This window comes from Pagrus major, chromosome 5 (genome assembly GCF_040436345.1).
Source record: "Pagrus major chromosome 5, Pma_NU_1.0".
NCBI classification, from domain to species: Eukaryota; Metazoa; Chordata; class Actinopteri; order Spariformes; family Sparidae; genus Pagrus; species Pagrus major.
Window position 1 is genome coordinate 6,655,016 of NC_133219.1, and position 27,311 is coordinate 6,682,326.

General features: G+C 40.8%; 2 protein-coding genes across 2 annotated transcripts; one reads left to right on the forward strand and one right to left on the reverse strand.

Annotated features, from left to right (window-relative positions):
- LOC140995862 (carnitine O-acetyltransferase-like) lies at positions 1-6,611 on the forward strand. Its single transcript, XM_073465995.1, has 14 exons — positions 1-130; positions 1,089-1,358; positions 1,476-1,594; positions 2,759-2,812; positions 2,912-3,077; positions 3,193-3,367; positions 3,484-3,662; positions 3,842-3,942; positions 4,030-4,149; positions 4,246-4,368; positions 4,463-4,598; positions 4,887-4,949; positions 5,038-5,175; positions 5,280-6,611. The coding sequence occupies exons 1-14, from the start codon at positions 104-106 to the stop codon at positions 5,493-5,495; spliced, it is 1,887 nt and encodes a 628-aa protein (XP_073322096.1). The 5' UTR covers positions 1-103; the 3' UTR covers positions 5,496-6,611.
- On the reverse strand, positions 5,869-25,631 carry adamts13 (ADAM metallopeptidase with thrombospondin type 1 motif, 13). The gene is made up of 29 exons (XM_073465994.1): positions 25,499-25,631; positions 25,140-25,206; positions 23,022-23,155; positions 22,625-22,708; positions 22,279-22,403; positions 22,054-22,200; positions 21,184-21,318; positions 20,165-20,315; positions 19,949-20,053; positions 19,694-19,845; positions 19,514-19,577; positions 18,377-18,503; positions 18,142-18,290; positions 17,929-18,049; positions 17,467-17,547; positions 17,201-17,382; positions 16,898-17,054; positions 15,960-16,089; positions 15,685-15,864; positions 15,405-15,603; positions 15,225-15,327; positions 15,011-15,140; positions 13,343-13,519; positions 13,056-13,260; positions 10,008-10,290; positions 9,789-9,932; positions 9,528-9,707; positions 8,153-8,328; positions 5,869-8,054 (listed from the first exon to the last, which is right to left on the reverse strand). Exons 1-29 carry the CDS (start codon positions 25,574-25,576, stop codon positions 7,899-7,901), a joined length of 4,122 nt encoding a protein of 1,373 aa, XP_073322095.1. The 5' UTR covers positions 25,577-25,631; the 3' UTR covers positions 5,869-7,898.
- Between the last annotated feature and the right edge of the window lie 1,680 nt (positions 25,632-27,311).

Consider the following 27,311-nt stretch of genomic DNA (forward strand, 5'->3'; position numbering starts at 1 on the left):
GCTCAGAATAGACAGCGTGCTTGTCCTTGAGACATGACTGCCCGACAGTTTCCCATCTATATTCCCGAGACGGTCATAAACTTTAGCGCATCCTTCGGACAACATGTTGGCTGTTTTTGTCAGATCCACGGTGAGTCAATTGTTTTTGAGCCTACATGTATTTTAAGTGCGTAATGACAAAACGCAGTAGCGTTCCGTTTGTGTGTACGGCATCAGGCTGTGTGAAGGGGGTGGGGCGCTGCACAGGTCAACAGTAATGTCATCATATTAGGTTAAAATTTAACTCGTATCTTACCGCTGTACACTCTCATAATGTCAGGTACGCTATTGTTAAAGGCGGACTGTTAATTTAGAGCGTTTGTAGCCTCCCCGTCGGGGTGACATTTTGCATAACATTAGCCTAGCTTAATGTTAGCCGATAGCATAACGTTAGCTTACCGGCATGCTGCAAAAAGGACATATGCGACAAAAAGCCCTGTATATACAGTTTTATATTCCCTGCAGGGCTCCAGCCTTTAGTATAGTATTAACCTTCTCTTTATCGTATATGTTGCAGCATGTATTGCCAAAATCACGACAACAGCGACTTTATTTTGAAAACGCCTACCGGAAGTTGTTGTTCATCATATTCCCAGACGCTTGCCAACAATAAAAGTCAGCACTATTAATTAGAATGATTCACATCAATACTTCTGAATTAATTATTCCCACTGTTACTTAATTGTAAAGATTTATGTTAAATCTGATTGAATTCATCCAAATGTATTGTCAAATCTAATCTTTATTGTATCAGATAACTACTGAGTGGTAACCATCAGTGAGCGGGAGGGCACAGATTTATTTCTTGCCTTCATGTCTGTTTGTTTTAGCTCCAATTCCAAAGTTTCAACTGTGTCAACCTTCTATTTATAAGCTGGCAGAGCCTTCACCAGTGGGTCCAGACAAATAGTGTGACTGCTTACCCTCAGTTGTTTTGGTGTCAGGTTTCACAGACCAAGTCACCTTACTGTAAAGTATATGACTTTGGAAATACTTATAAATGTTGTTAGCAGAGGAGAGTTTGTGCTTATTAAACCCATGTCTTTTAGCTTCGACCTGGCATGGTGAAGCCATGTCGCCTGGTCAGACCAGTTACACAGATCCCAGAGAGGTCCCTGGCGCACCAGGAGGGTCTACCTAAACTGCCGGTGCCACCCTTGAAGCAGACATGTGAGCGATACCTAGCTGCTCTGGAGCCCATCGTGAGCGAGGAGGAGCTGGAACACACCCGTAAACTGGTGGAGGAGTTCCTCAAGGGTGGTGTGGGGGAAAGGTTGCAGAAAGGCCTGGAGCGACGAGCACGCAAAACAGACAACTGGGTAGATATCTGGCTGTATTAACATGTATATTTTGATGCATAAGACATCTGTATGTTTGTAATACTACCTTGCAGACTGTAAAAAAACATATATCCTGCTGTCTGACTACTGCTGTAGCTATCAGAATGGTGGATGCAGTCTGCCTATCTAGACTGCCGTATGCCGGTGGCGGTCTACACCAGTCCTGGGGTCGTCCTGCCTCGCATGCACTTCACCGACCGTCAAGGACAGATGAGGTGAGGAACCAGCATCCACTGTAAAACCAGCCAAACTTAGCTCTTTATCTTAATAAACAAATCTGAACAATCACAAAAAGACGAGCCAGTTCTTCTAATATGTGCTGTATTTCTTCCCATACTATCAGTTATAAACCCTAATTGTCACTCTCATGACGTTGTTTTCCAAAAATGATTTACATTGTGCTGAAGTGCAACATAAACAAGCTCATATGAAGCTGTAGCGTCGAGCCGACCTTTGTGCAGGCTTCCCTCCACGCTCTGGCTATTTAAAGCCTCTTCGGCTGCTCCTAGCATTGCTCAGCTGCTTTCGACTACTGTGACCCATGGGATATGCAGTGTACACGGTGGCCCCATAGAGAAATACTCCAGTGAAACCAGTGCTAGAGTTTAAGGTGTTCAGGGTGCAGAAGGCTCTGAAATTGTCAGCCAGTGGCATTTGCTTGTAAATGTAAAGCTGTTACTCAGAATCGTGTGTTGTTTGTGCACCCCTTAAATACACAGTAGCTTTAGAGCTTCAAAGGATATAGTCACCCAAAAATAAAAATTGAGTCATTATCTTCTCGCCCCCATGCTGATGAAGTGAGGTGAAGTTTCACAATCCACAGAACATTTCTGGAGCTTGTCAGCAAAACAACATTGGAGTGTTCCCCTTAACAACTGAAGTAGCTCAGGACTTGTTCTAATGCAAAAATAAACAATTAAAATACAAAACAACAACCATAAAATGGCTCCATACAGGTCATCCAGCGTAATCCAAGCCTCCAGAAGCCCTGAGGTCCCAAATTGATTTGAAAATATGTTATTTACACCCTTTTCAAAACCCTTTTTTGAAATCGTCAATGTAGCCACTAAACTAAGAGCATCTGAAATGTTCACAAGCTTGACCGTACATACACGTGTAAATACAATTTTTCAAACAATATAGGAGCAGGGGGGATCTGGAGACTTGGATTAGTATTTTTCGGTTGTTTTTTTACATTCTGAAACAAGTCTCCAGCTACTTCAGTTGTTTAGGAGAATGCTGCAACATTGTTCTGCTGTGAATCTTCGGAAATTTTTTGTAGAATAAAAAACTTAACCCGACTTTTGGTTGGACTTGTCCTTTAATATATAACAAATCATAACCATGTTGTTAACAACACAGTGTTGTCTTCTGTGCAGATTTGCTGCCAAACTGATTGCAGGCGTTTTGGACTTTAAAAAAATGATCGACACGTGAGTTTGCCTCAAACTAATAACAGAAAGCTCATTATCAGCATGACTTGCAGTTGGTTGAAAAATGGCTGATGGATAATGTGACCTGCTATGTCATAGTGAGACCCTGCCTGTTGAGTATCTGAGTGGGAAGCCGCTGTGTATGGACCAGTATTACCAGATCCTGTCCTCCTGTCGCATCCCTGGGCCAAAGAGAGACACGGTTGTAAATCACACCATCGGGAAAACAACTCCCACTCACATCACTGTAGTCCACAACTTCCAGGTACTCTAGATGGCACTGCTGTTCATCTCTGTCTTGTATTCATTATTTCTGGTTTAATGGCTAAAGAAATACTGGACCTGTGACTTAATCAGCCTGGTCTGGCTTCTCCTTGCAGTTCTTTGTCTTGGATGTGTACAACAGCGATGACACCCGGCTGACAGTAGACCAGCTGTACATGCAGCTGGAGAAGATCTGGAACTCCTCTTTGCAGACTAACAAGGAGCCTATTGGCATCCTTACATCACAGCACCGCAACACCTGGGGAAAAGCTTATAACAACCTGATTAAGGGTGAGCAGAGGGGAGACAAAAACTTTAAGAGCATGTGCAGAAATCAAGAAGGAGGAGTATTTGAGAGAAAATATGTCATGGAAAAATGTGATATTTTTGCGTTTATTTGTCCTCAGATAAGACGAACAAGGAGTCAGTCCGTGCCATCCAGAAAAGTATCTTCACAGTTTGTTTGGATGCCCCGATGCCCCGCGTGTCAGATGAGCTGTATCCGAGCCGTGTGGCTGCCCAAATGCTGCATGGAGGAGGAGCTCGATGGAACAGCGGCAACCGCTGGTTTGACAAGACATTACAGGTCAGTACTTCGAATTTAAAGGGGCAATATGTAAGATTTGGCCAGTATTTTAGTTTGAAACATGCAAAAAATGAAAAGTCTATGGGCAGAGCGGGAACTCGCGGGCGGGGCCAGCAGGGGAAATTCTACTGCGCATATTCAATGGGCTGCATTTAAATGTACTTGGTAATCGTCCTCAGTTCATTGTTGGTGAAGACGGTACGTGTGGACTGGTGTATGAACATGCACCCGCTGAGGGTCCACCCATCGTGTACCTCATCGATTACGTTGTTAAATACATGTAAGTTTCTCTCTGTTTTTTAGTTCAGTGTTATCTCTGTTTTCAGATGAACTCAAATTGATGAAGCGTTTCATGTTTTCTCATCAGGCAGAGAACTGAAATGGTTCGCTCCCCCATGGTTCCCCTGTCCATGCCTCAGAAACTGCGTTTTAACATTACACCTGAGGTCAAGAGAGACATAGAGAGAGCCAAACAAAATATGAACATGTATGTAACGTGCAGTTATGATCATTATTATTTTTAATGCTGTCTCAGCTTTGTTTCACATTTTGTGTAACCCATTTTTTCATTGTGGTTCATCAGAATGGTGCAGGACTTAGATGTGAAGGTGCTTATGTTCTCTCACTTTGGAAAAATTGTACCGAAGCAGCAGAAGCTGAGTCCAGATGCCTTTGTGCAAATGGCTCTTCAACTGGCCTACTTTAGGTAAGACATCCCCATCCCCATTTCATAGTAAAACATTGTGTTAAACATTCAGTGTATTACATCATATGTCCTGTGTGCTGTTTTTGAATTCCAGGATGTATAATTTTCCCTGCTCGACGTATGAGAGTGCATCGTTACGGATGTTCAAATATGGGCGAACAGATGCGATCCGGGCAACTTCTGTAGACTCATTTAACTTTGTCCAGGCAATGCAAGACCCAGCTAAACAGGTACTGTTACACCACTGTATTTTCACAATAAATGTGCAGTTTAAAGTTCAACCAAAATGAAAATTTAATCATTATCTACTCACCTCCATGCTGATTAAAAGTCAGGTGAAGTTTCATAGTTCACAAAAACATTTCTGGAGCTTCACAGCAAAACTGCGTTGTAACATTCTTCTAAACAACTCAAGTAGCTGAAGACTTGAGTAGATGATTACTGAATTTTAATTTTTCGGTTGACTGTTCCTGTAAGGCCTGTAAACTGTCTGACACAACAGTAAATGTTCCCAACAGAACTCAGAAAGGCTGGCGCTGCTGCAGAAGGCCGCTCAGACACATAAGACGAACACGTACGATGTGAGACCTGGTTCTTATTTATATTAACATTTTGCCTCCTTCTGACAGTCTGATTCATGTCAGTTCTACACATGCAACTCTTTTTTAGGCAATTCATGGACAAGCCATAGACAGACACCTCCTCGGGCTGAAGATGTTGAGTATTGAAGACCTGACCTCCATGCCTGAGATATTCATGGATACTTCATTTGCTGTGGCTCACCATTTCAATCTCTCCACCAGCCAGGTATATTTACATCTAAGAAAATAAACATCTATTATTACTGAGCAAATGATTATTTGTAGTCATGTTTGTTTGTTTGCCCCCATCTCTCCCGTCTCCGTGTCCAGGTTGGCTCCAAGACAGACTGTGTGATGTGCTTTGGTCCGATGGTGCCAGATGGCTATGGAGTGTGTTACAATCCCATGGATGAGCACATCAACATCGCCATTACAGCCTTCAACAGCTGTGAAGAGACGAACGCTGCCAAGTTTGCCCAGGCTGTAGAGGATGCTCTGTTGGACATGAGAGCTCTCCTGGAAGACACAGCAACAGCCGAGCAGTGATCCCACACAGGAGCCTGGCACGGCGTTTGTGTCCCACCGGGCTGGATGGGATGACTGGAACTGAACCGGTGCCGGAGTCGCTGGCAGAATGCCACGCTGACATAGATGCACAATGGACTGAGCGTGCTGGAACTGAGGGGAAACCTGTTATAGAGGGGCTTTGGGTAAAGAATGTGTGACTGTCAGTATACTGCCTTTGTGATGAGATTTAATTCTCTGTGGGGGAAATAATATATTTTAATAAATTGTGTTATATGTATATATAAACTTTAAATGAAGAAGATTTGCTGCAATAGTATAATGTCCTCTCTTTATACTTAATTAATTCCTGGTGCAGTCTTCAAAATGATACTGTCCTCACTTGACGCAAAGATTTTGAATGTTTGGCCTTTATTATTTATTTCAGGTCAAAAGAAGTAGCAAGTAGGCATGAAAACAAACAAAAAAGAGAATCTTGCTTAAAGGGTAACTCAACCTGCTTCACACATTACAGTGTTTTACAGGTCTTGAGGAAACTACTGCATATGTAAAAAGAGTAGTAAAAAGTATTTTGTTGCTCCAGAAAATGCTGCATGTTTCGGATTAATGGTGCGTTCCATTGCAACCTCCAACACGGAAAAGCTCAATGGAACGGTCATCCAAGTCAGAATTCCAAGTCGGATTTATTCAATCACTTTTACCTCTTCATCATTTTTACTTTATATTGTGTTTGTTTTGAGAAACTTGCAGCAAATACATCTTTGTAGTTGTCATTTTTCACTTTCATTCAGCTGATCTGTGCTCAATAGAAGTCTTTGAGAATACGTGTTAGGAGACGACTCCTGTCGTTTTTAAGTGCCCTTAACGGTTAAATCTGCTGCTGTAGTTGTTTGTGAAGTTCACGATTAAAACACCCGCTTGCATTGAGCGTCCATGTTTTCCCAAACAAATGCACTGAGATGCTTTTAGATTGGAAGTCGGGAAAACCGACTTGGAATTCTGACTATGAACTTGCAATGGAATGCACCATAATTGTCTCCAGTGATGTCACTTGGTGCATTTTGGGTAATGTAGGCACCAGGTATTACAAGGAAAGAAGAATGTGTGGAATAAAGGGACCTTGATATATTACCCTGAGGCGGCGCCTTGCGTGTTCTTTACCTGTTGCACATTCTTGTTGGTTTGCATTGGGTGTTTTTTCACTTGTAACTTTAGAGATCTTTTTTTTTTCGTAACTTCTAATTTTTTCTGTTGGTGTCCCATGTGAAAGCAAAAGTGAACGGTAATCCAAACCATGACCTTTTCCTAAGTTTAACCAGGTGGTTCCATTGCCCTGACACACCAAACTCAGAGAACTAGCTGCTTCAGCGGCCGACTGTTGACCACACTGCAAAAATTACAGCTGACAGCCAACAAGCTCTTATGTTCTGCGCCTGTGTGAAAGGAAATGCCTCTCTGCTTAAGCAGCTTTTTTTGAGAACACTCCCTCTAATATAGCCACTTCTAATTGAGAATATTCCCGATAAAAAGTTGCAAATGTCAAGAGGCTGGGCTAAACCATGGATACTACAGTGACAGGCTCAATGGGGCTTTATTTTTCCATTTTGTCTTTTCATGCACTGATTTGTTTACCTGAACAGCCAGTCAGAGTGATTTCTCAGTACATGCTTGATCGGCCAAGAAGCTTCCAACAAGGGCTGTCCAGTGCCATCAGTCAGGTGTCCCACTAGGCCTTCAACCTAACAATATTTTGTTGCCTAAACCTAACCAACTGCGACTGAAAACTGAAAATGTTCTTTGAAATACTGGAAAACAATAAATTCACTAAGCCAAAAAATAAAAAAGACCACATGGGACACAAGCATGTCCGCCCCTATGAAGGTCATGTCCAAGATCCATACAACTATGTAGTTCTTGTTCATTGTGATGCCATATCACCTGACTTCCCAAAGGCTTTCCAGCAGAAAACGTCTCATATAGCCACCCACATGGTCTAGCAAGGCAGATTATTAATTTCCATGCACATAGATGTGAGGTCACACAAATTACAAAAACACAACTGGGCTGAGACGGTCACAGAGCTCACTGCAGCTCCCACTGTCCTGTAAAACCACGCCCATTCAGGTGAAATAATACATTTTTAGGGAGACCTGTGAAATAAAAAGGCTGTTTTTCTATGGTTCTGCTGTACTGATTTTGAATAGCGGCCTGCTTTTCAAAACCTGCTGCCGACATTACTCAGGATGCAACTTAGCCACTGAGTGACATCACTGGAGACAATTTATCAGATTACATGAAGCTTCCTGTGGAGCCACATAAAGCTTTATACTACTTTTGTTCACATATGCAGTAGGACTCCACAAGACCTGAAAACACACTTTGTTTAAAAATTGAGTTACCCTTTAAAATGGTTAATATTTAATATCAAAGACGTGTAAAAGAATATTCAGCTCTGAAGCTCCCTTTGGAATGCAGGTAGTCTCCATGAAATTCAATCTCTGCCATATTTCCAGAGGAGTGCCACAGAAACAGCTGCTGGCCTTTAAACACGTTGGTCTTTAAGACGTCCATGTCCCGAATCTGAAGAAGACAAAACAGTGCAGCAGTTATTACCCTGCTTTCCCATTAACTGTGCAGCATATTGAAAGAACAAGCAGTGTTAAAAAGCTTGTCCACACCATAATGTATGTGGACTGGGAGTTGGTGGAGTTGAATACTAATCCTATGTGCAGTGCTTGGATTCTAATCTTCACTGAGGGAGGGGCGTTGATGAGGACTCGACAGGTGTAGTTAGTGCTGGATGTTGTTGGATTCTCAAAGACACCCCTTGGGGAAAAAAGCTGAATGTCACAATCTGTGGGGAGAAGACATTTAATCTTTGGTAAATGCATGGGATAAATAAAATATCATCAAATGCAATCTAGTGCAATAGCCGGGCATTCAGTATTATATTTGTGACTGAAACTGGTTAATATTTATTGGGACTGTCAGGTGCTGGCAGTTAAAGTGTTGTCACCTCCAAAGTCAAAGAGGAAGTAAAGAGGACAAAATAAAATATAACTCAGCACACCAACATAAAATATTATACAATACAACTTTGATGTCAAAGTTATATCGTATAATACAACTTATACAATATAACTTTGACATTGTATAATAAAACCATTGTTACCTCACCAAGGAGGTTATGTTTTTGACTGCCTCCATTTCCTGATTGGTGGTTTGTCAGCAGGATCACACAAAAAACTGATCAACTTTTGCTGCAGATCCGAATGAAAGACCAGATCCAGGATTTGTTTCTCACTGTCTTTCAAATTTTAAAAATAGGATGTTTTATGACGTTGTTGTTCATTTCTCAGGAAAGATGCATGGATCTTGATGAAAAAGAATCAGGCATATTTAGATGGCTGGTGTCTATGAGTGAGTACAATTTAACATGGATGAATTTGGCCTTGGCGGAGGTATGTGCTCTACTGAGAGTTCTAGTTTAGTTTAAGGTTTCACAGATAGGCTGCCAAGCCAGGCTGTAGTACAGCACTCCAAAAACAGAGAAATAATCTGGCTACTAGCTCCAAAAGACCTGAGTCTTCGAAGAAAGTAAATGTGTTGCTGTATTTTCTTAGTCCATGATAGGTTGGCATCTATCGTGACAGCCAGGTATTTGTGCGAAGAGACTTGTTTAGTTTCTACATTGTGAACTGTCACTGGAGGCACCTGAAAATCAGGAGAAAGGCCAAAATAATTTCCTCTGTCTTGTTGGTATTGATAATAAGAGCATTTCTGTCACACCGTTCAATCAGTCAGCATTACACTGGTACACTCTGGGATCATCCCTAACAAGGAAAGAACATTTTGTATGCCTCACAATATTCTCAGCTTCAGTCTATATATTGCAGGCTTTTGTGTTGGATTGCATTAGACTGTGTGAGTGTTCGCAATACTGCATACATCTCTCTAGATCCAGTTCTGAACCTTAATGCTGCAATACGCTTAAATCATTGGCCCCAGCTCACGTATCGTTGCTTCCATTCCAAACAGCACTCTCACTCTTACCCTGATGGTGACTCTTCTTCGTGTTCTTCTGCGAACTGTAGGTGAATACGACCCCGTTTCCGGGGGTGAGCAGGTTTTGACGCACCAGCACGACGTTGGTTCTGGTGGTCAGTTCACTTCCTGCTACCTGCTCGCACTTCCTCACAAAAGCCAGTCGGTCAAAAAATGCAGCAAACTCCTCTGTAGAAACACAGAATACATTTATTTAGCTGCAATGGACATGACAAAGAAATATCATCCATTATATGTGTTAAAACCTACTTTTTCTGCAGTTCAAGGAGCCAGAATCCACTTTAATATGAATGACCTCATCCAGGGGTCGGCCTATGGAGATCGTGCAGCGGCCGGTTACATCTTTCAGGTCCACCGTGCCTGATTCGTTCAGAAGTAGCTGCCCACATGCACCTAAACAACAGACGTCGTAAAGATAATCTGCCTTCAGCTGTAATGAGAATGAATAAGAAGTTTATGTGTACTAACTGGGTTTAGGTGTTGGAATGGTTGTTGTGGTCTGTGGGATGGTGACGGCCTCTGTAGCACTTGGAAGAGAAGGATGGCCCATGTGGTGCGGAGGTGCATCTGTGTGGCTCGGAGTGGGAGACACGACATGTCTGTCCTCCTTGCAGCTGCCCATGTTGCAGCCCTGGATGGTGATGGGTTTGGGCAGGTGCATACAGAGCAGAGGGCTGAGGGGCTCTGGCTTTGAGGGGCCCATGCAGGACACGGGTCTGGACTGGATCCCATATCCACAGGTGACTGAACACTGGAGAGTGGACAACGCAGTGGTGATTTTAGGAACATCATTCATAAATATGCATCACTTTCCAATATCACACAATCAACAGGATTCATATGAAAGTATGCAGGAGACAGAACATTCAAGAAACATAATGCATAATTATGGTGGACCATATAGTACCACTGTGTTTTAATAAGAAGGTGTGTATAATTTATATTTTTCCTGAATGTATCTTACAATTTTGGGGTATATTTTTTTCATCTGTTCCAGACAGTCATTTCCTCTATTTATCAGTTATTTTTCTACAATATGAAAATCATTTGGAAGACTCTCCAAACTTGCCTGAGTCATGTGATCGATCACAATGAACACTGAGTCTGCATTATGTTCTGTTAGTGTAACATTATCATTGGACATTATCATGGTAATGAAGTTTACGTGCAGACTTGTTCACCATGATAGATTACACACCTGGAGCAAGTTTCAATGCTCTGCTAATAAATGGAAACCACTTGATGCCAGGAATGGTGGAAAAGGTACATTAAAAGTAGCAGGGTTTGCAAAATGACTACCTGCGACACAAAGTAGACGTCATTTTAACTGATTCCAAACCTTTTTCCTTAAGGCATTAATTTTCTGTCAGCGATTAAACTGACAATCCCTGATTAAGTAACATATCTAATGGATATTGCATATAATATTCAGTGCATGACATTAAGAGTAAAGAATAAATGATTAACTGCACAATTAACCCAATAGTGAATGTAAGAATTGCAAGACGTTTGTGTAAAACAAGTGATTTGGATGGATGGAGCAGATTATCTCCTGTGAATTCTTGAATTCTTTTACTCTATGATGGTTTTTTAAAATTATTTTCAATAACCTTAGATACTGATACGGATACTTTTTATAAATTCAGTGTTTTCTTCTCCCCAGTGCTTGTTTATTGTTCTCTTTGGTTGTTTTAACTGCATACTTTTCAAACACAGGATGAGCATGTTTGGCATGTTTCTGAATAATAATCATAAATTACAATTTTATATAGTTTTCTTCATAGATATGAATTTAATGGTGAGATATACACCACTCAGCCACAACATGTAAACCACCTGCTGTATATTGTGCAGGCCCCTATTGTGTTGCCAAAACAGCTCTGACACATTGAAGCAGAGACACAAGACCTCTGGTGTCCTGAGGTGTCTGGCAGTGGATCCTTTGGGTCCTGAGGGTTCGGGGGTGGGGCCTCTATGGATCGGACTTGTTCCTGCATGTACCACAGATGCTTGTCAGATTGGGATCTGGGGAATTTGGGGATCGGATCAACGCCTTGGGCTATTTGTCACATTCATTGAGTCATTCCTGAGCAGTGTTTGTGGTGTGTCAGGGCACACTGTCCCAGCGGGGGGTGGGCGGGTGGGGGTCACTCACATTGTGAAGTACCGTTGCCAGCAGGTTGTTTACGTGGTCTACATCAGTGTTTGGGTGGGTGGTGCATGTCAAGTGGTATCCATATGAATGCCAGGACCCAAGGTTTCCCAGAAGAACATTGCATTGTAATGAGATGATCAATGTTATCACTTCAGCTGTCAGTAGTTAAAATATTGTGGCTGATCGTGCCTCACAATATGTACTGTATATTTAAAAAAAAAAAAAAAGCTTTTGTGCACCTCTTAAAATCAAGAAGGCCTCACAACCAGTAAAGCTTTAGTGACCCTCAGTTGGGTTGGGACCCCCAGGCTGGAAAATAAACTGGTCCAAAACATGCAAAACCACTGGCATGGTCCTTCAAAATGGGATTTTGACTACGAGACAGTAATAAGCTACACAAATAGATTAATGAAAAAATATCTAATATTTACTTGACATTTTCTACTTATGCCTCTTTGTTTTTATCTTCTGCTATTACACCGATCAGGCATAACATTATGACCACCTGTCTAGTATTGTGAAGGTTCCCCTTGTGCAGCCAAAACAGCTCTGACCTGTCAAGACATGGACTTAAGACCTCTGAGGGTGTCCTGTGGTGTCTGGCACCAGGGCGTTTTATAGTGGATCCTCTGGGTCCTGTATGTTGGGGGGTGGGGCCTCCATGAATCAGACCTGCTCCAGCATGTCTTACAGATGCTCGATCAGATTGGGATCTGGGGAATTTGGAGGCCCGGTCAACACCTTGGGCCGTTTATTGTGTTCCTCGAGCTGTTCCTGAGCAGTGTTTGCTGTGTGTCAGGACACATTGTCCTGCTGGGGGGCCACTGCCATCGGGTAGTGTTGTTGTGATGAGGGGGTGTACTTGGTCCACAACAGTGTTTGGATGGGTGGTGCGTGTCAAGTGGCATTCACATGAATGCCAGCACTCAAGGTTTCCCAGCAGAACATCGCATTGTGATCAGATGATCAATGTTATTCACGTCACCTGTCAGTGGTTTTAATGTTGTGGCTCATCGGTGTAGTTCTTTATCATATCTGGGGCAGCAACTAAGAATTCTTTTTCGACATTCGTTTGCGATATAAAATGTGTAAATATAGTGAAGGTTTTCCATCACAGTTTCTCAGAGCTTAATGTGACATGTCTTGTTTTCAGGATTTTCAGTTTCCAAAGATATGAAAAGTAGAAAATCCTCATATTTGATAAGCTGAAATCATTAGTTCACATTACTGCTTGAACATGTATTTTAATGATCAATAGATTGGTTTTGATCTTTTGGCAATCGACTTAATGTTTAATCAACTGATGTTTTCATCTCGAATCTAATCTAATCTTCAGTCAGTTTGTCTCCTGTGAAATGTACCTGGCTCCATGGCTTCACCTCCCATCTAAAGGTGCACACCTGCACCAGGCAGGGCACTGTGGTGGCTGGTTTGACAGCTGATCGGCAGTTTTCCTCTGACACCACGCTCTCCTTACCATGGATGAACTGGACACATGACACAGTCCTCTGAGCTACACCCAGATCACAGGACACCGAGCAGGCTGATGTGCTGAATACCCTCCACCTGGATAAATGTAAGTGTTTTTTAAGAAATTTTGCCTTTGAAAAAAAAAGATTTGTTTGTCTGTGTATGTTCTGTGATGTACCTCGCTGGGCAGCTGTGCGTGTTACATGAAACCACCGTTGTGGGTTTGACAAAGTCTCTGCACTCAGAGTCCTCCACCACCTCCTCCTCCCCCTCTGTTTCTCTAGCACAGTACAGCACCCTGTTGGCCACCCCTCCTCCACACGTTACACTGCAGACTCCTTGCTTAGAGTGCCACCTGGTGATTAGAAAATGTATTTTGCTGCTGTTATTTTCAAACCCTTATTATAAGACATCTTTTCTCTCTAAATGGATAGTGTGTTGTAAAAAGTAGCCAAAAATCAACACGGTATCTTGTTCAAATATTACTTTGGTAGAAATTAATACGTAGTACTTTTCAACCATGTGAAAAGTACTTAAGTAACAGTATTAAAGTATTGAAAATACATGTACTTAAAGTATGAAAAGCAAAAGTACTCATAGTGCATTTAAATGTTCCCTGTCAGTGTTTTACTATTATATAATAATAATAATAATAATAATAATACATTTTATTTGTACAGCGCTTTTAAAAACTCTCAAAGACACTTTACAAGAATGGAATACATACAAGAATACATAAAATCAAGTGCATGGTGCATAAACTCAAGTGCATAGTGCGATATATATGTGATGTTTTTGGATTAATATTACTGCTGCATTGATGCGTATGTTGCATTTCACTGCTGTAGATAAGGTTGAGCTTATTTAAACTGCTTTACATACTCGGTCTATTCAACCACCACAAACAATGCACCTTTTTAATCTTAGAGGTAGGTTGTCAGTTGGACTCCCCTGCTTGAACAGCCTGGGTTAAAACTTTTCAATGAACTAAGAGTATTTTTGTGCTTATCAACAGACATAAGTGATTAATGTCCTCATTAGCATAAATAAAATGTTCCAAGGGCTGGACTGAGGTTGTTAGAGGGCCACATACGGATTAGTGGGATACAGTTGGATAGAGCAATGCCAGTTTTGTTAAAAGTACGCAAAAATCATGGTTGAGTGAAAGTTAAGATCTCATGATAAAATAAAAAATAAAGCCATCCAGAAGAATAGTACTTGAGTAAAAGTCTTAAAGTATCTGACATTCAATGTATCCAAGTACCAAAAGTATAATTAAAGTAAATTATACATATATTTGCATGCACTGTATGTACTACATATGCTTCATACTGTGGATTGACCAATTATTAGATCCATTAGCAGCATCTTTCTTTTTATTGTCAACAGTGTTGTTTTTTATCAAAATAAATTCATTTGAAATGTGATTCTTTGGCTCTGATGTAACATGTAATCTGCAAAGTAACTAGTAACTAAAGTTATCAAATAAAGGTAGTGAGTAAAAAGGAACATTTTTGCTTCCAAAATGTAGTGCAGTGGAAGTATAAAGTATCAGAAAATGGTAATGCTCAAATGAAGTACCTACAGGTTGTACATAAAGGGTAACTCCACCAATTTTACACATTAAAGTGTGTTTACAGGTCTTAAGGAGTACTAATGCATATGTGAAAAAAATAGTTTGAAGCACTTTGTGGCTCCAGAGAAAAAGCTGCATGTAATCTGATAAATTGGTGAAGTTACACTTTGAGTACAGTACTTGAGTAAATGTACTTAGTTACACTCCATCACGGATTATACTATAAATAAACACTGTATATTAAATGAAAGTTAAAGTATGGCATCTCACATGGGAGGGCAGGGAGATGTGTTGCAGGTCTCAGACTGAGGTGGAGGTTTGGTTGAAGCGTCACAGTGGAAGTCAGGAACCCCCAGTCTGGTCTGGTGGTCCACACAGGAGAACCACACCTGCAGGGTTCCTACATGAGCATCAGGCTTTGGGTGACCTTATCTGACAAGGAGATGCTGTTTCTGAGTGAAGGTGAGTGTATGGTTTCACTTACCATTCCCACAGGTCTTTGAGCACTGGCTGATGACAGGACTCCAGACGTACACAGGAGCCTGTCTGGAGCGCGGCAACAAACCAGACTTTAACACGGGCTGTTCCTGCTCAGAAAAGATGATGTTCAGACATGCTGCACATTTTCAAATCAGAACCAAATTCGAGTCATTTCCTACTCTACCTCTGCCTTAGATTCCCAGCCAATGGGACAAACATCGACTACACAGGGAACAGAATCAGGTGGTTTGATCTGCTTTGAACACAAGCTTTGATCCGCTTCAACATCCTGACCGTCTTCTGGCCGCACACATGAGACGACGCGTTTGGCTTCTCCTGGCCCGCACACAGCTGAACATTCCCCTGGCTCTGACACACGCCATCTGGAAACACAGGTAAATTATTTAATTTATCAAACCTGAAATACTTCATATTCTGTGGTCAACAGTACAGTGATTTTATACCTGGCTGGACAGGGCTGCGGGTTACATTTTTCCACAGTACTTGGAGCTGTATCAGGAGGGCATTCAGAATCAGGAACCTTCACCACATCAGTTCTGTGTTTCTGGATACATCTTACGGGACGCACTCTCTCTCCTCCACCACAAGAGGCGCTACAAGGCCCAAACGTCCCCGCATCCCACCTGCAAAACAGTGAATTATTCATGGGTTCCCATTTGTGCTGAGCTGCATGTCCACGTCAGTCCACACGGAGAGGAGGACAAAGTGTGAGGCTAACCTGGGGGGACAGGGGGAGAGCTGACAGGTTGTGTGGGGTGGTGTGGGTGGAGGAGGTGTTTCACAGTTGTGTTCCTCCAAATGGTTGTTGGTTCCTTCACTTACACAGATGTATACGTGCTTCTGTACACCTATTAATAAAAGAAAGGTTAGAATGTGTAGAAAGAAAAAGGAACCGTTTCAATTAAATGATTTTTCTGTGTTTTGGGGCAATTTTTTTTTTACATTTCAGATTCTGCACCCTCATGCATGGCTTTACTATAAACAAAAGTATAACCAGCCTGGCCGATTATCGGATCCAACATTCAGACATTCCTACATTTTCTGATTATTGGAATCAGTTTTTTTAAATAAAAAATTGGTGATCAAATAAATTAATTAGAAAATGTGCTACTTTGGCTCTGATCCATTAGTAATCTGCAAAGTAACCTGTCAAATAAATGTAGTGGAGTAAAAAGTTTAATATTTGCCTCCGAACTGTAGTGGAGTGGAAGCATAAGCTAGCAGAAAATAAATATACTTAAGTAAAGCACACGTTGAGGATATTCAAAAGGAAACAGCATTTTTTATCTACAAGGAAAATAAACAAAACAATATTTTAAACACACAATATTTCATTTTGTTTGCTGGACTGTGTGTGATCATTCAGTTAATCAGTTCAGTGGACATTTGGTGGTATTTCCTTGTGGAAATATCTGAGATATGAACAATGACAACGTGAATTTGACATTTGCATCACTTCAGCTATGATAGACAGATATCATAAGTATGTGATAAAAGCTTCCCCGTAAAGGTCAATATTGCTTCAAGTGCGTCCTCTTTGAGATTGTAAAACTAGAAAGCTGCAGTCAGTCTGTGAATTTGTAATAATCAAATACATTTATTGTGCTGTGTTCTTTTTGTGCTTTTCAGTATGGCTCTTGATTAACAGTTACAGACCTGATCCACAGGAGACAGAGCAGGGTGTTGTTAAGACGGCCCATTTGCCTTTCGGTGTGATGTCTGTCAAGTCACTGTTGCTGGTAGGTACATAGAACTGGTAGCTGATGTTCGGATTTGTTTTCTCTCCGTATTCTTTTCCATATTTGCGATAGACCTGCAGAGACAAAAATAATTATAAAAATCAGATGTTGCACGCATAGATAGATTTTGATTTAAGCATTTTGTAATAAGATTCAATATTTGAAAGCTACTTTTCCAGTCCACCTCTTGAATTAGACTGGACATTTTATCTCTTCTGACCTGTATGTTTATCTCCTCCTGCAGTGGTCCGGGCAGCAGCAGCTCCTCCATCTCAGGCAGAAGGTCAGGGGTCATGTGGAGGTGGTACTCTAGGTGGTTATCATCCAGTGGGGAGGGGTGGGTCATATTCAGCGCCATGCTGCCCCTCCCAGACACAATGTACCCATCTCCGACTGTTACAGCTGCGGACACAAATACCCATAATGAATTCAAGTTTGAATCCTGTTGTAGAAACTTGAATCTGTTGTGAAAGTGATGATACTCACCCATGTGAGTGAAGAGAGGAGCCCTGTTGACAATATGAACCTGTGTGGCGTTTACTGGCAGAGAGAGGAAGGTGGTGTACTCTGGAACAGAAAGAAGAGGAAAAAGGCTGTCATGTTTTTGAAGTTGATCTGTTAAATATTTTGTCTTATAAATGCCAGAAAAAAGCAATTTAATTGAGTACATTTACTCAAGTTCTGTACTAATTTCAAGGTACTTGTTCTTTACTAGAGTATTTCCATTTTCTTCTACTTTATACTTCTTCTCCACTACAACTCAAAGGCAAATACTCTGCTACAGTACTTGAGTAAGTGTACTTGTACATCCCATCACTGGGAATCAGACTGTGTTTGATGCACTTGCTACCTAAATGACATACATGATTCATCAATAATCAAAATGGTTGTCAATTGATTTTCTGTCACTGAATGTGTTCAATAATTACACACACTGTTGTTTGCTACCTCTGGCCTGACCACCAGTGTAGGAGTCAGAGGTCAAACTGCAGGACGATCCATCACCACCACACACCCCGCACACATCCCTCACTTTCCCAGAGTGCAGCACACCATCACAGCCGAACAGCTGATCGGAGACAAACAGCGCATTTAGAAAAGTGTGAGACTGAGTGTAAAATCTGTTCTCGGGGGTGCTGAGTCTCACTTAGTCATCCCTACCTGGCATCTCCCTCTTAGACAAGCAGCTGTGGAGCCAAAGGGAGGCGGGCTGTCTGACTCACAGCGAGTCCCGTCCACAAACTGAGAGCCACGACTCACTATGAAGTTTTCTCCATCTGACTGGCACATGTATCTGCACTGCTCATCCCCTGGTGAGAACGGTTGAAAGAAAAAAAATGAGATAAAGGTTTTGTCCCTTTACATATGGAACACAAAAAGTTGTCACTAGGCCCACCTTGTGCAAAGCCGACAGCAGGGATCCAGGTGTAGAAGGAGGCAGTGTTTGGTATCAGGTAGAGTGGGTGGAGGTCTGTTTGGGAACACTGTTCTGCCATGAAATCCAGCTGGGTGCGCTCACATGACTATGTGTGGGAGAAGATAGAGGGATTATTTTCTACATTTCTGGCCAGATTATAGTGTCTGATTCCACCACTGACCACAGAGACATTCAGGGCGGAACATTGTATGTCATCAAAAACTCATTTTGAGAATTGCTCCCTTTGTTCCAGACTCATGGTCTCACTTTTAAATGACTTTTTTGGCTCCGGTTGTCTGAGTCATCCCATCAGTGCTTCAATTTTTTAGTTCCTACTTTGAAAATTGCATGCTGCCTCTTTGCAGCTGAGCCAAAGAAGCACATTTTTTTAAAAAAAAACCAACAGATTTTGAGTATTAGAAAAATGCTGAATATCAGATCCAGTAATCAGCCATCAGGTCGACAGTATGTGCAAATGAATGTAAAATGTATTTTTTCTTAAGTATGTTTATTGCCAGAAAAATGCTTTTGATACATCAGTACATTTAATATCAGACGCTTTAAGACTTTTACTCCAGTGATATTCATATGGGTGACTTTCACTTTCACCCAAGAACTTTTTTAACAGGATGTCTTTACTTTTACTCATGAATTACTTTTGGGTACTTTTTACACTGTTCATTAATATTGCTGACCCATTCCCAACTTTGAATTGCTAGTTTTCAATCTATTAATGTTCCTGTTTATTTATCTATCTTTCTTGTTTTGAATTCTCTTTGAATTTCAACATTTGAAATTTTACTTTGTTTTAGCCATGTATTCTGGCTACCTACTGACTTTGTTTGATTTAAAGCAACATTATGTAACTTTTTTAACCTTAAAATAACAGCTTCAAAATCATGTTGATGGTACAGTGTCTTGTAACAGGGTGAATGGTGTCTCTGTGTCAGCCACTCCGCCCCCTATCACTTGTTTCTGCACTATGTTACTTCAGTGAGAGGGTCGGATCACAGCGTTACATACATGTGATGTCATGTCATACAATGATCGACTGAGTAAATAGTACTGATGCACTGTACGGAGGCCCACTGTAAACATAACCAGTGAAAACTTTACCTGCTGGTGACAAAGTTCAGCCTCAATATCTGGTCCCTCACAGTCATCCCCTCCAAAAGCAGGTCTGAGAAATTAGACATGACACACAGTTTAATTTCTTACCCTTAGGCTTATCATGTAAAGCACAGTCACAGGATCGCCTGCACTGACTATGACTGATGCTTGCATCACATTTCTCACCTTGGGTTATTGCATTTCCGTGTGCGATGAGTGACTCCCCCACCACATGTCCGTGAGCAGGGGGAGTACGCTGACCAGCTGGACCAGGAGCCGTGCACCACCACAGAGGAGCTGAGCTCATCCAGGGACACACAACGGCCCTTCAGACACCACTGCAAGAGAGCATTTTACCTCGTGAAGACACATGTTGGGGTCTATTTTTAGTAAATAATACCACTCTTGGAAAATGATTGCACCAAAATGACTCAGCAGCACCTGATTAGGTGCACACTCTGTCCCATCCAGCAGTGGAACCAGGAGGCGTTTGCAGGAGCTGTCATCATCGGGGTTAATGTGACAGGACAGAGCACGACAAGCTGGCTGATGGAAAGAGACCAATATTGTAAAAATGACTAGAAGTATGGTAATACTGTATATTTTTTATGTTAAATGCCACCTGGTGGTATCAAGCAGCAATCACAGGTGATTTACCAGGTCAGGATTGGTGAAGGAGCAGGCTCTTGCGGAGCTTCCAAAAGCTATCCGGCACTGGTCATCAACTCCATAATATAGGCCAGGCTTCCAGTTCTGTAGGGAGCCTCCCAGTGCAGGAAGGTCTTTGACACAGTCAGCTTTACCTTCACTGGGAACATTAATAAATGTGACATTTCAGTATAAAGTTGAGCCTATAGCAGATATGTACTTCATATGTGTTAACTACTCGCAGTATAAGTATGTAAGAGTCTTTTTAGTCGTATCTTAATGTTTTCTCATCAGGTTGTTCAAACTGATTCCCTTTTCAAATACTAAGAAAAGATTGATGTAATATTGCAATGCAAAACAATGTAGCAGCATTTTCTTAAACAACTGAAGTAGCTGGAGACTTGTTTTAAAATGCAAAAAACAAGTCTACGGAAGCCCCGAGATCCCAAATTACTTAGAAAAGACATTATTAACACCCCCGACACGTGGTCAAGCTTATGTACCCACCTCAGACGGGGTGTGCGCTGATGTTTTTAGCTAAGCAGCTATAGTGAAGATTTCAGCTTTAAAAAGGGTGTATATAGAATCTTTTCAAATCCATGTGGTATTTCGGGGCTTCTGGAGACTTGGATAACGCCGGACAAGCATTATGGAGCCATTTTATGTTTTGTTTCGGTTGTTTTTTTAAAAGTTGTTGTTTTTAAAATGCTGCAATGTTTTTTTCCTGTGAAGCTCCAGAAATGTTTTGTGGAGTACAAAACTTCACCCAACCTTCCGTCAGCATGGTGGTGGGTAATGACTATTCTTTTAAGATGTAATAAGTTTTTTGTTTTTTTTAAGAATTTTGAAACAAAACAATATATTACATCAATCCTTTCTCACAATGTGCAAAGGGAATCAGTTAAAACAACCTGAGGTGAACCCATGAAGATATGACTTATAGATGAAATGCCCTTTCAACATCGGCAGGTGTGCATGATGAATGAGAGGCATTATCCTGCACAGCTGCTCTGAACAGGCTGGCCCACCTGAAGAATGTGAGCAGCTGCTGTCTGCTGCACTGGGACCAGGTCAGATCCACACTGTTGTAGCCTCCATCAGAGGCCATTATGAAGCCGCTCCTGCTGCAGGTGTTTCCCACTCCGTCATGGTTGATTCCAAAACTGGGTGAAAAGTAAATTAAATGTTAAATATGGTGAAATTTCTCTTTTGTGATGCTTAGACCATTAAGCAATTTCAATTAACTTGTTCAAACTGTCACTGACATTCAGGGTCCAGTGCTGTTACAGTACAGGACTCAATACTCAGTGATTCACTATGTTCTTTTAACTAATTGCACAATGTATTGTGTCAGAAATTTCCAAATCATTTATAAGAACTTTCTTGGAGGGAGACATATTATTTGGTACTGATTATAGGGAACATAGGGATGTGTAAAGGAATGAAAAGCTTAATTTAAATACAAATGCATATTCATTATTATATATATTTTATTTGACACTTTATTCTCTATATATGCTTGGCTGATCATTTTTTTTATTCAAAACATTTTACTTTTATTATTATTTTTTTTTTTCTTTAAATCTTTTTTGGTGCATTTAATGGCATATCTATTTATTGAGACACTTATATATCTATTTTTCATTTTGGCAGTTTCAGTCCTCCCCTTGCATGTAGTCAAATATTACATGTTTATCTGACTTGCTGTGAACTGAGGCTGTCCAGGTTACTAGAGCAATTAATTTGACTTCATAAATTGAAAGTGCACCAATCAAACACTTTCACTTCTTTCCCAAATTAGTGTCAAATTGCACTGGCACTACACTTTCATTGGAAATTACAGCCCTGCAAAACAAAGTGTTACCTATAAGCTGTAATGATGTAATGAAATGCTTTACCTGTGGCCGATTTCATGAGCGATGGTGATCCCCAGGTCAAAGCCCGTGTCCTCTGTGATCACACAGCTCCAGTCATTGGAGCAGGCCCCACCCAGCTGTGCTACACCCCTGACCTGCTTATTCCCATCAGGCAACTCCAGGTCGTACCTGTTTGTGACAGTAAAGATGTAGTAAAACGTGTTCATTCATACAATATGAACTCACAATACAACCCAATGCATATACCTTGTAATGTACAACAGGAGATCAGCGTGTAGTGGGTCTGTATCATTTGAGGGGTTTATCCTTCTGCCCCAGTCACACACACTTCTGAGAGACGAGGTAATGTTGGTCGACATTTGGATCTCTGGCTAGAAGAGTGACCACAGTAACAAAAGTAAAGGACTAATAATAAAACAGAAAAAAAGGTTATTCCACTGGTGCTGATGTTCAAAGTCACTCTGGATAACAGCATTAGCTTTGTACCTATAAATGCTTTAATTACACAAGAGCTGCACAAACATAATACTCTTAAAATCTGCTCATTTATGAACTTGATTCTTCATTGAAGTTATAACAGTGAGTTACTTACCTCTGGCTCTGACAGGATGATCATGCGGACCAGGTGCACCCTCATGTTGGCTCCCAGGGTCATGTCTCTCAGCAGCTCTGAGGCCTGAGTGGAAATTGGAATATAAGTCAGGTCATTCTGGGACTATAGTATTGCAGTACAGCCAATACATGTGGTTACGTAAATATTTCAACATACTACATCTGAACTGATTTTTCTCCCTAACTTGTGCTACTTTTTATTTAAATAATATCTATTTCAGCCTACAATAGTGTTTGTTTAAGTTTGCACCACTAACTTTTTTTCCATACAGTAGGCTACATTGATTTCAAGGCACACAAATGGCCATCAACAGAACGTAGGCTGTTCAGAAGACAATTTGAATCATTTTACTTCATGTTTTTGTGCTCAGATTTACAATGTTGAGGTTGGTGAGGATATATCGTTCTGTATCCTGCTTGTGGACCTGCTGGACATCAGGTCCCACCACCACCAGTAGTTCCAGATGTGTGATATCAGGCATCAAAGCTGATCGACGCAGCCGTCCACTCACTGTGATCAAGGAGAAGAAACAGTATAGACACACAGTAGTAATCTGGGTAACACTTCACAATAAAGGAAACAAAATTTTGAGTAGTTACCAGATAACAAATGAAGACTGAATTCGTAATCAACTGCTAGTTAACCATTATTAATGAGTAACTCCTTATCCAATTTTATAGAGAAGCTAATGATTACTTAATGATTAGTTAATTAAGAAACAAGAATAACTTGATAATTGGTGAATAATCAATAATTAATGAATCACTACTTCCTATAACTCCTGTTACCGGAGGGAAGACCTGAGGATCCTATATTATTGAATCAGTAGTTAATGATTAGTTAATGAATACATTAGTTACTGTTTCTGTGCAGCCCAAGTAGTAACACATAATACTGAGTGGTAGTAACAGGCCCTTATTACTTCATCATTTTATTACAATTACTTATTTGTGACCCTTTAAATAAAGCGGTGCATCATACTGAGTGGTTGAAGTCCTCATAAAGAGGACTGAATCATTACTTCATGAGGACATGTCCATTAGTTAAAAGTAGGCTTGGTGTGTTATTCTCAGAAGCACAATCCAAATAATCCAGTAATTTAGGCTGTAGCTGTAGTAAACCAATCCAATCATCTTATTCGGCCCTTACTAAAACATTGGATGGGCTGCGAAAGCTATTTGCAAGCTAGTGGCACAAGAATGACAGAGAAAGTGCAGCCAAAATTTATATTTATAAATAAAAACCAGTGTTTACTTATATGCGAGTGAGACATGAGGTAGTTGGATATGGTAAGCAATGAAAACATTGTGCCACACTCACAGTACACAGCAACTAGCTAACTCAGTAGCACTAAGCACACAGTCCCTGAGCCGTAGAGGAGAGCCACGGTACCAGCAACAGCCTCCTTCAGCGTTTAATGTTAGCATAAAGCACATTGTCCCAAATACTCCTTTTCCATTTCATTCCTGATTTGTTTCTCACTTGTTTCTTAATTAACGAATCATTAAAAAATCATTAGCTTTTCTATAAAATTGGATTACAAATTACTCATTAACTAATGGTTAACTAGTACCCCTTTTCCACTGGTCAAAAGTCCCACTTTAACCCGCTAAGATCAGGCTTTTGTGTGCAATGGGAATGTGTAAATTCAGCATTTACACATTCCCTTCAATTGACTCTGCAGTAGACACAGGTTTTTATCACTTTGCTTTGTTCTAAACGTAAGACTGGGTAACCATGCTAGATTCAGCCGCGTGAAGTGATGATGCATTATCAACACCCAGTGGTGGTGCGTAAATAAGGAAGGAATTTGGGATGCAGCCTATTCAAGAACGTGTTGTTACTGGACACAGTGTTGGAGGCCGAGCCCCATTCATTCCTATGAAAGCTGCTCAGTAGTGTTTTGAAGCCGAAAAAGCTTTACTTCCCGGCTATGAAAATACCTGGATCGCCAGCTAACTTCTGGTTTAGCGCCAGGCTAATTTGAGTGGGGATAAAATAATTTAATCATGCGACTCTCTAGACTTTCTAAATGCTATTGGATAGAGTGGCTCAAATTATGATAGTGAAAGGAGTCCACCTGTTTCCAGTGCATTTGTGATGTAAAATGTGACATTAGTGACGTACAATGTAACACTTCAGATAAAAATCACAGGAGGGCTTGCCTTGCCTTCGGAAATTAGGAATGGGGTCAAAAGGCAATTTTTCGATTTTCTTTGACCCGCGTTTGAAAAACCTGTGTAGGCCTGCTAATTTTGGTGGAAAAGCGGTATAGCAGTTCGTTCCCCATTTGTTTCCTATTAACTACTCAAAATGTTGTCCCTTACTGTAAATTGCCATAATCTGTATGGTATAGTGCTCGTTTTTGTAGTTCAGTAGTAGTAGTGTCGTTATGAGATAAGATTATGTTTTATATAACGTGTCACTACACCATGACAGGAAGAAGACAGTTCTCATTGCGTTATTCGTGAGTCTTCAAACTGATTTTACGTACCTGAGGCGTCAGGAGAAGAACCAGAGGAGGAAACTGTGTCTTTCTGACTGGAGGAGTGATGAGAAAGCTTGAAGAGGACACAAACAATAACACCATTTTTAGCAGCTTTAAACCTGTGTGTCTAAATTTAGCTCTGTGGCCCAAATACTGCATGAAAACACAAAACTATTTTGGAGCTTTTGTTTTTCAGTGAATGCCATGTAAATCCAGTAAAAACACAGTATGACTTTCTGCAGGTCGTGGGTTTTCACAGGATGATAAACAGTTTCAAGTTGAAGAGTTCAATGTACTTTGCAGAAGTCCCGATCAGAGGAATCACTAACCACAGTGCTCCTGTTCACCCGCAGCTTTCCACCTACCTCTTCCAATGGAGAAGTCATTAGAGCAGTGAAGCCAGGCCGCAATAACAGCAGACAAAGCAGAGCCATAAAAAACATGTTTCCGCTCTTCCTGTGAGTCTACCTGCTCTGCTTTAACACCAGGACAGTATGGGATCCTCCTACCGAGCAGGACGGCGCCAGTCAAGAGGGTATGAGTAACATGTGTCTATGTAAACAGTGTGGGACAAAGTTGATGAGTGACACACATTATTTGCTAGTTTTTTTCTGAGTTTGGGACAGAAGAGGACAGCTGTCATTGGTTGTTCTGTTTTTATCATACTATGACTAGTTTTTGTGTAATTTCTTGCCTTTCGTCACTGAGCAACTTCGGCTACGCTAGTACTGTACTTAAAGATATAATACGTATGAATTCTGCAGTAAAATGTACAAAAAACAACTAGTTATATATTTTGTTGAGTTGTGTACTTACATTATCCCAAATGTTTCCAACAATGTCAAACCTAGAGAAAACCACCCAAGGGTTTAATTAGGTCACTTGTCCTAGGAACTTCTGGGACAGAGTCAGAGAGTGAGGAAGGAAGTTGGCAAAAGAGACAAAACGTAACGTGAATAGAACTAAAATGTTACATACTGTAGTCTGTGAACATTTGAGTTACGTCAGATATTGTTGTGCTTATTATTACAGAAGCTGTGTGTGTCTGTGAGAGCTGAGTTGAGTCAGAGGTTGTCGTGAATTCAAACACAGAGACTCCAGTTATGTTATGTTCATGAAGAAAGGACATTTCCCTTAAAGCTCCAGTCAGCAGTCACCATTACAGAACATAAACACCTGCGGTGCGGTCAGGTTGATAAACAGGAGTGAAGATAAATCCATGTTTTAATCTCAGAAGTTAAAAAGAAATTTTGGACTCAGTAAACAGCTCTGGATCAGAGCAGAATCTGATGTGACTCCGGGTGTTTATTCCTCCAGAAGGTCTGGCTCCCACACAATACTCTTTTGTTTCATTTTGAAAGAGAGGCCCCTAAAGAGAGGCAGTTACAGTTACAATTACATATTATGTGCTGACGAATTTGAGGTACTTATACTTTACTTGAGTATTTCAATTTCATGCAACTTTATACTTCTACTCCACTTTCAGAAGCAGATATTGTACTTTTTACTCCTCTACATTTGTCTGACGGCTGTAGTTATTTTTCAGATTAAAATTTTTAATCCTTTTCCTGTCCGTTCAAAACCATGTATCCCCAGATGTGTTGATTTTGAATGTTTGTGATAACTTGAACATTGAAGTGTTCCTTTACAGGCTGAGAAAATTCTCGTTCTTCTCAAGTGAAACAAACTCTTTAAAAACCCTCTTGAATGAGCTGGAAAATACGTAGTCACAAAGCAGATAACAGGCTGTTTTTCTGAAACCAGGAAACTTTTCAGGGATACATCGTTCTCACAGGACAGCCACGCTACATAAATATGATGTATTGCTGTAGAACTAGCCAACTGTGATGAAGGCTAAATAATACAGGCTAGTTTCTCTGATGCGTAATCGCGTAGTGGGCGTCTGTCAGAACGCACTATATGTTCCCCCAAGACTTAATAAAGAAGAAGCAGGAGACAGTTGATCCCTTTTCTGGTGTTTAATCCAGGTAAATATTGCACACAATGTGGTGGGTGTGTGTGGTTCTGAAATAAACCAAATAAAAACAATAGCCATTAATAATACAGCTCACAGTATGATAAAGTTATCATTAGCATGAAACATAAATATCATATAGGCTACACACCATATCACAACTGACAACTAAGAAACGGTCAGTGGCATAAATATAACATAAA

Coding starts and splice junctions, on each gene's coding strand:
- LOC140995862 (XM_073465995.1), top strand. CDS start 104: ATGTTGGCTGTTTTTGTCAGATCCACG. Junction 1,595..2,758: donor GACCGTCAAGGACAGATGAG/GTGAGGAACCAG, acceptor TCTTCTGTGCAG/ATTTGCTGCCAAACTGATTG. Junction 3,943..4,029: donor GATTACGTTGTTAAATACAT/GTAAGTTTCTCT, acceptor TTTTCTCATCAG/GCAGAGAACTGAAATGGTTC.
- adamts13 (XM_073465994.1), bottom strand. CDS start 25,576: ATGTTTTTTATGGCTCTGCTTTGTCTGCTGTTATTGCGGCCTGGCTTC. Junction 22,201..22,278: donor CTCCTGTTGTACATTACAAG/GTATATGCATTG, acceptor TGTCACAAACAG/GTACGACCTGGAGTTGCCTG. Junction 20,054..20,164: donor CCTTCACCAATCCTGACCTG/GTAAATCACCTG, acceptor TCTTTCCATCAG/CCAGCTTGTCGTGCTCTGTC.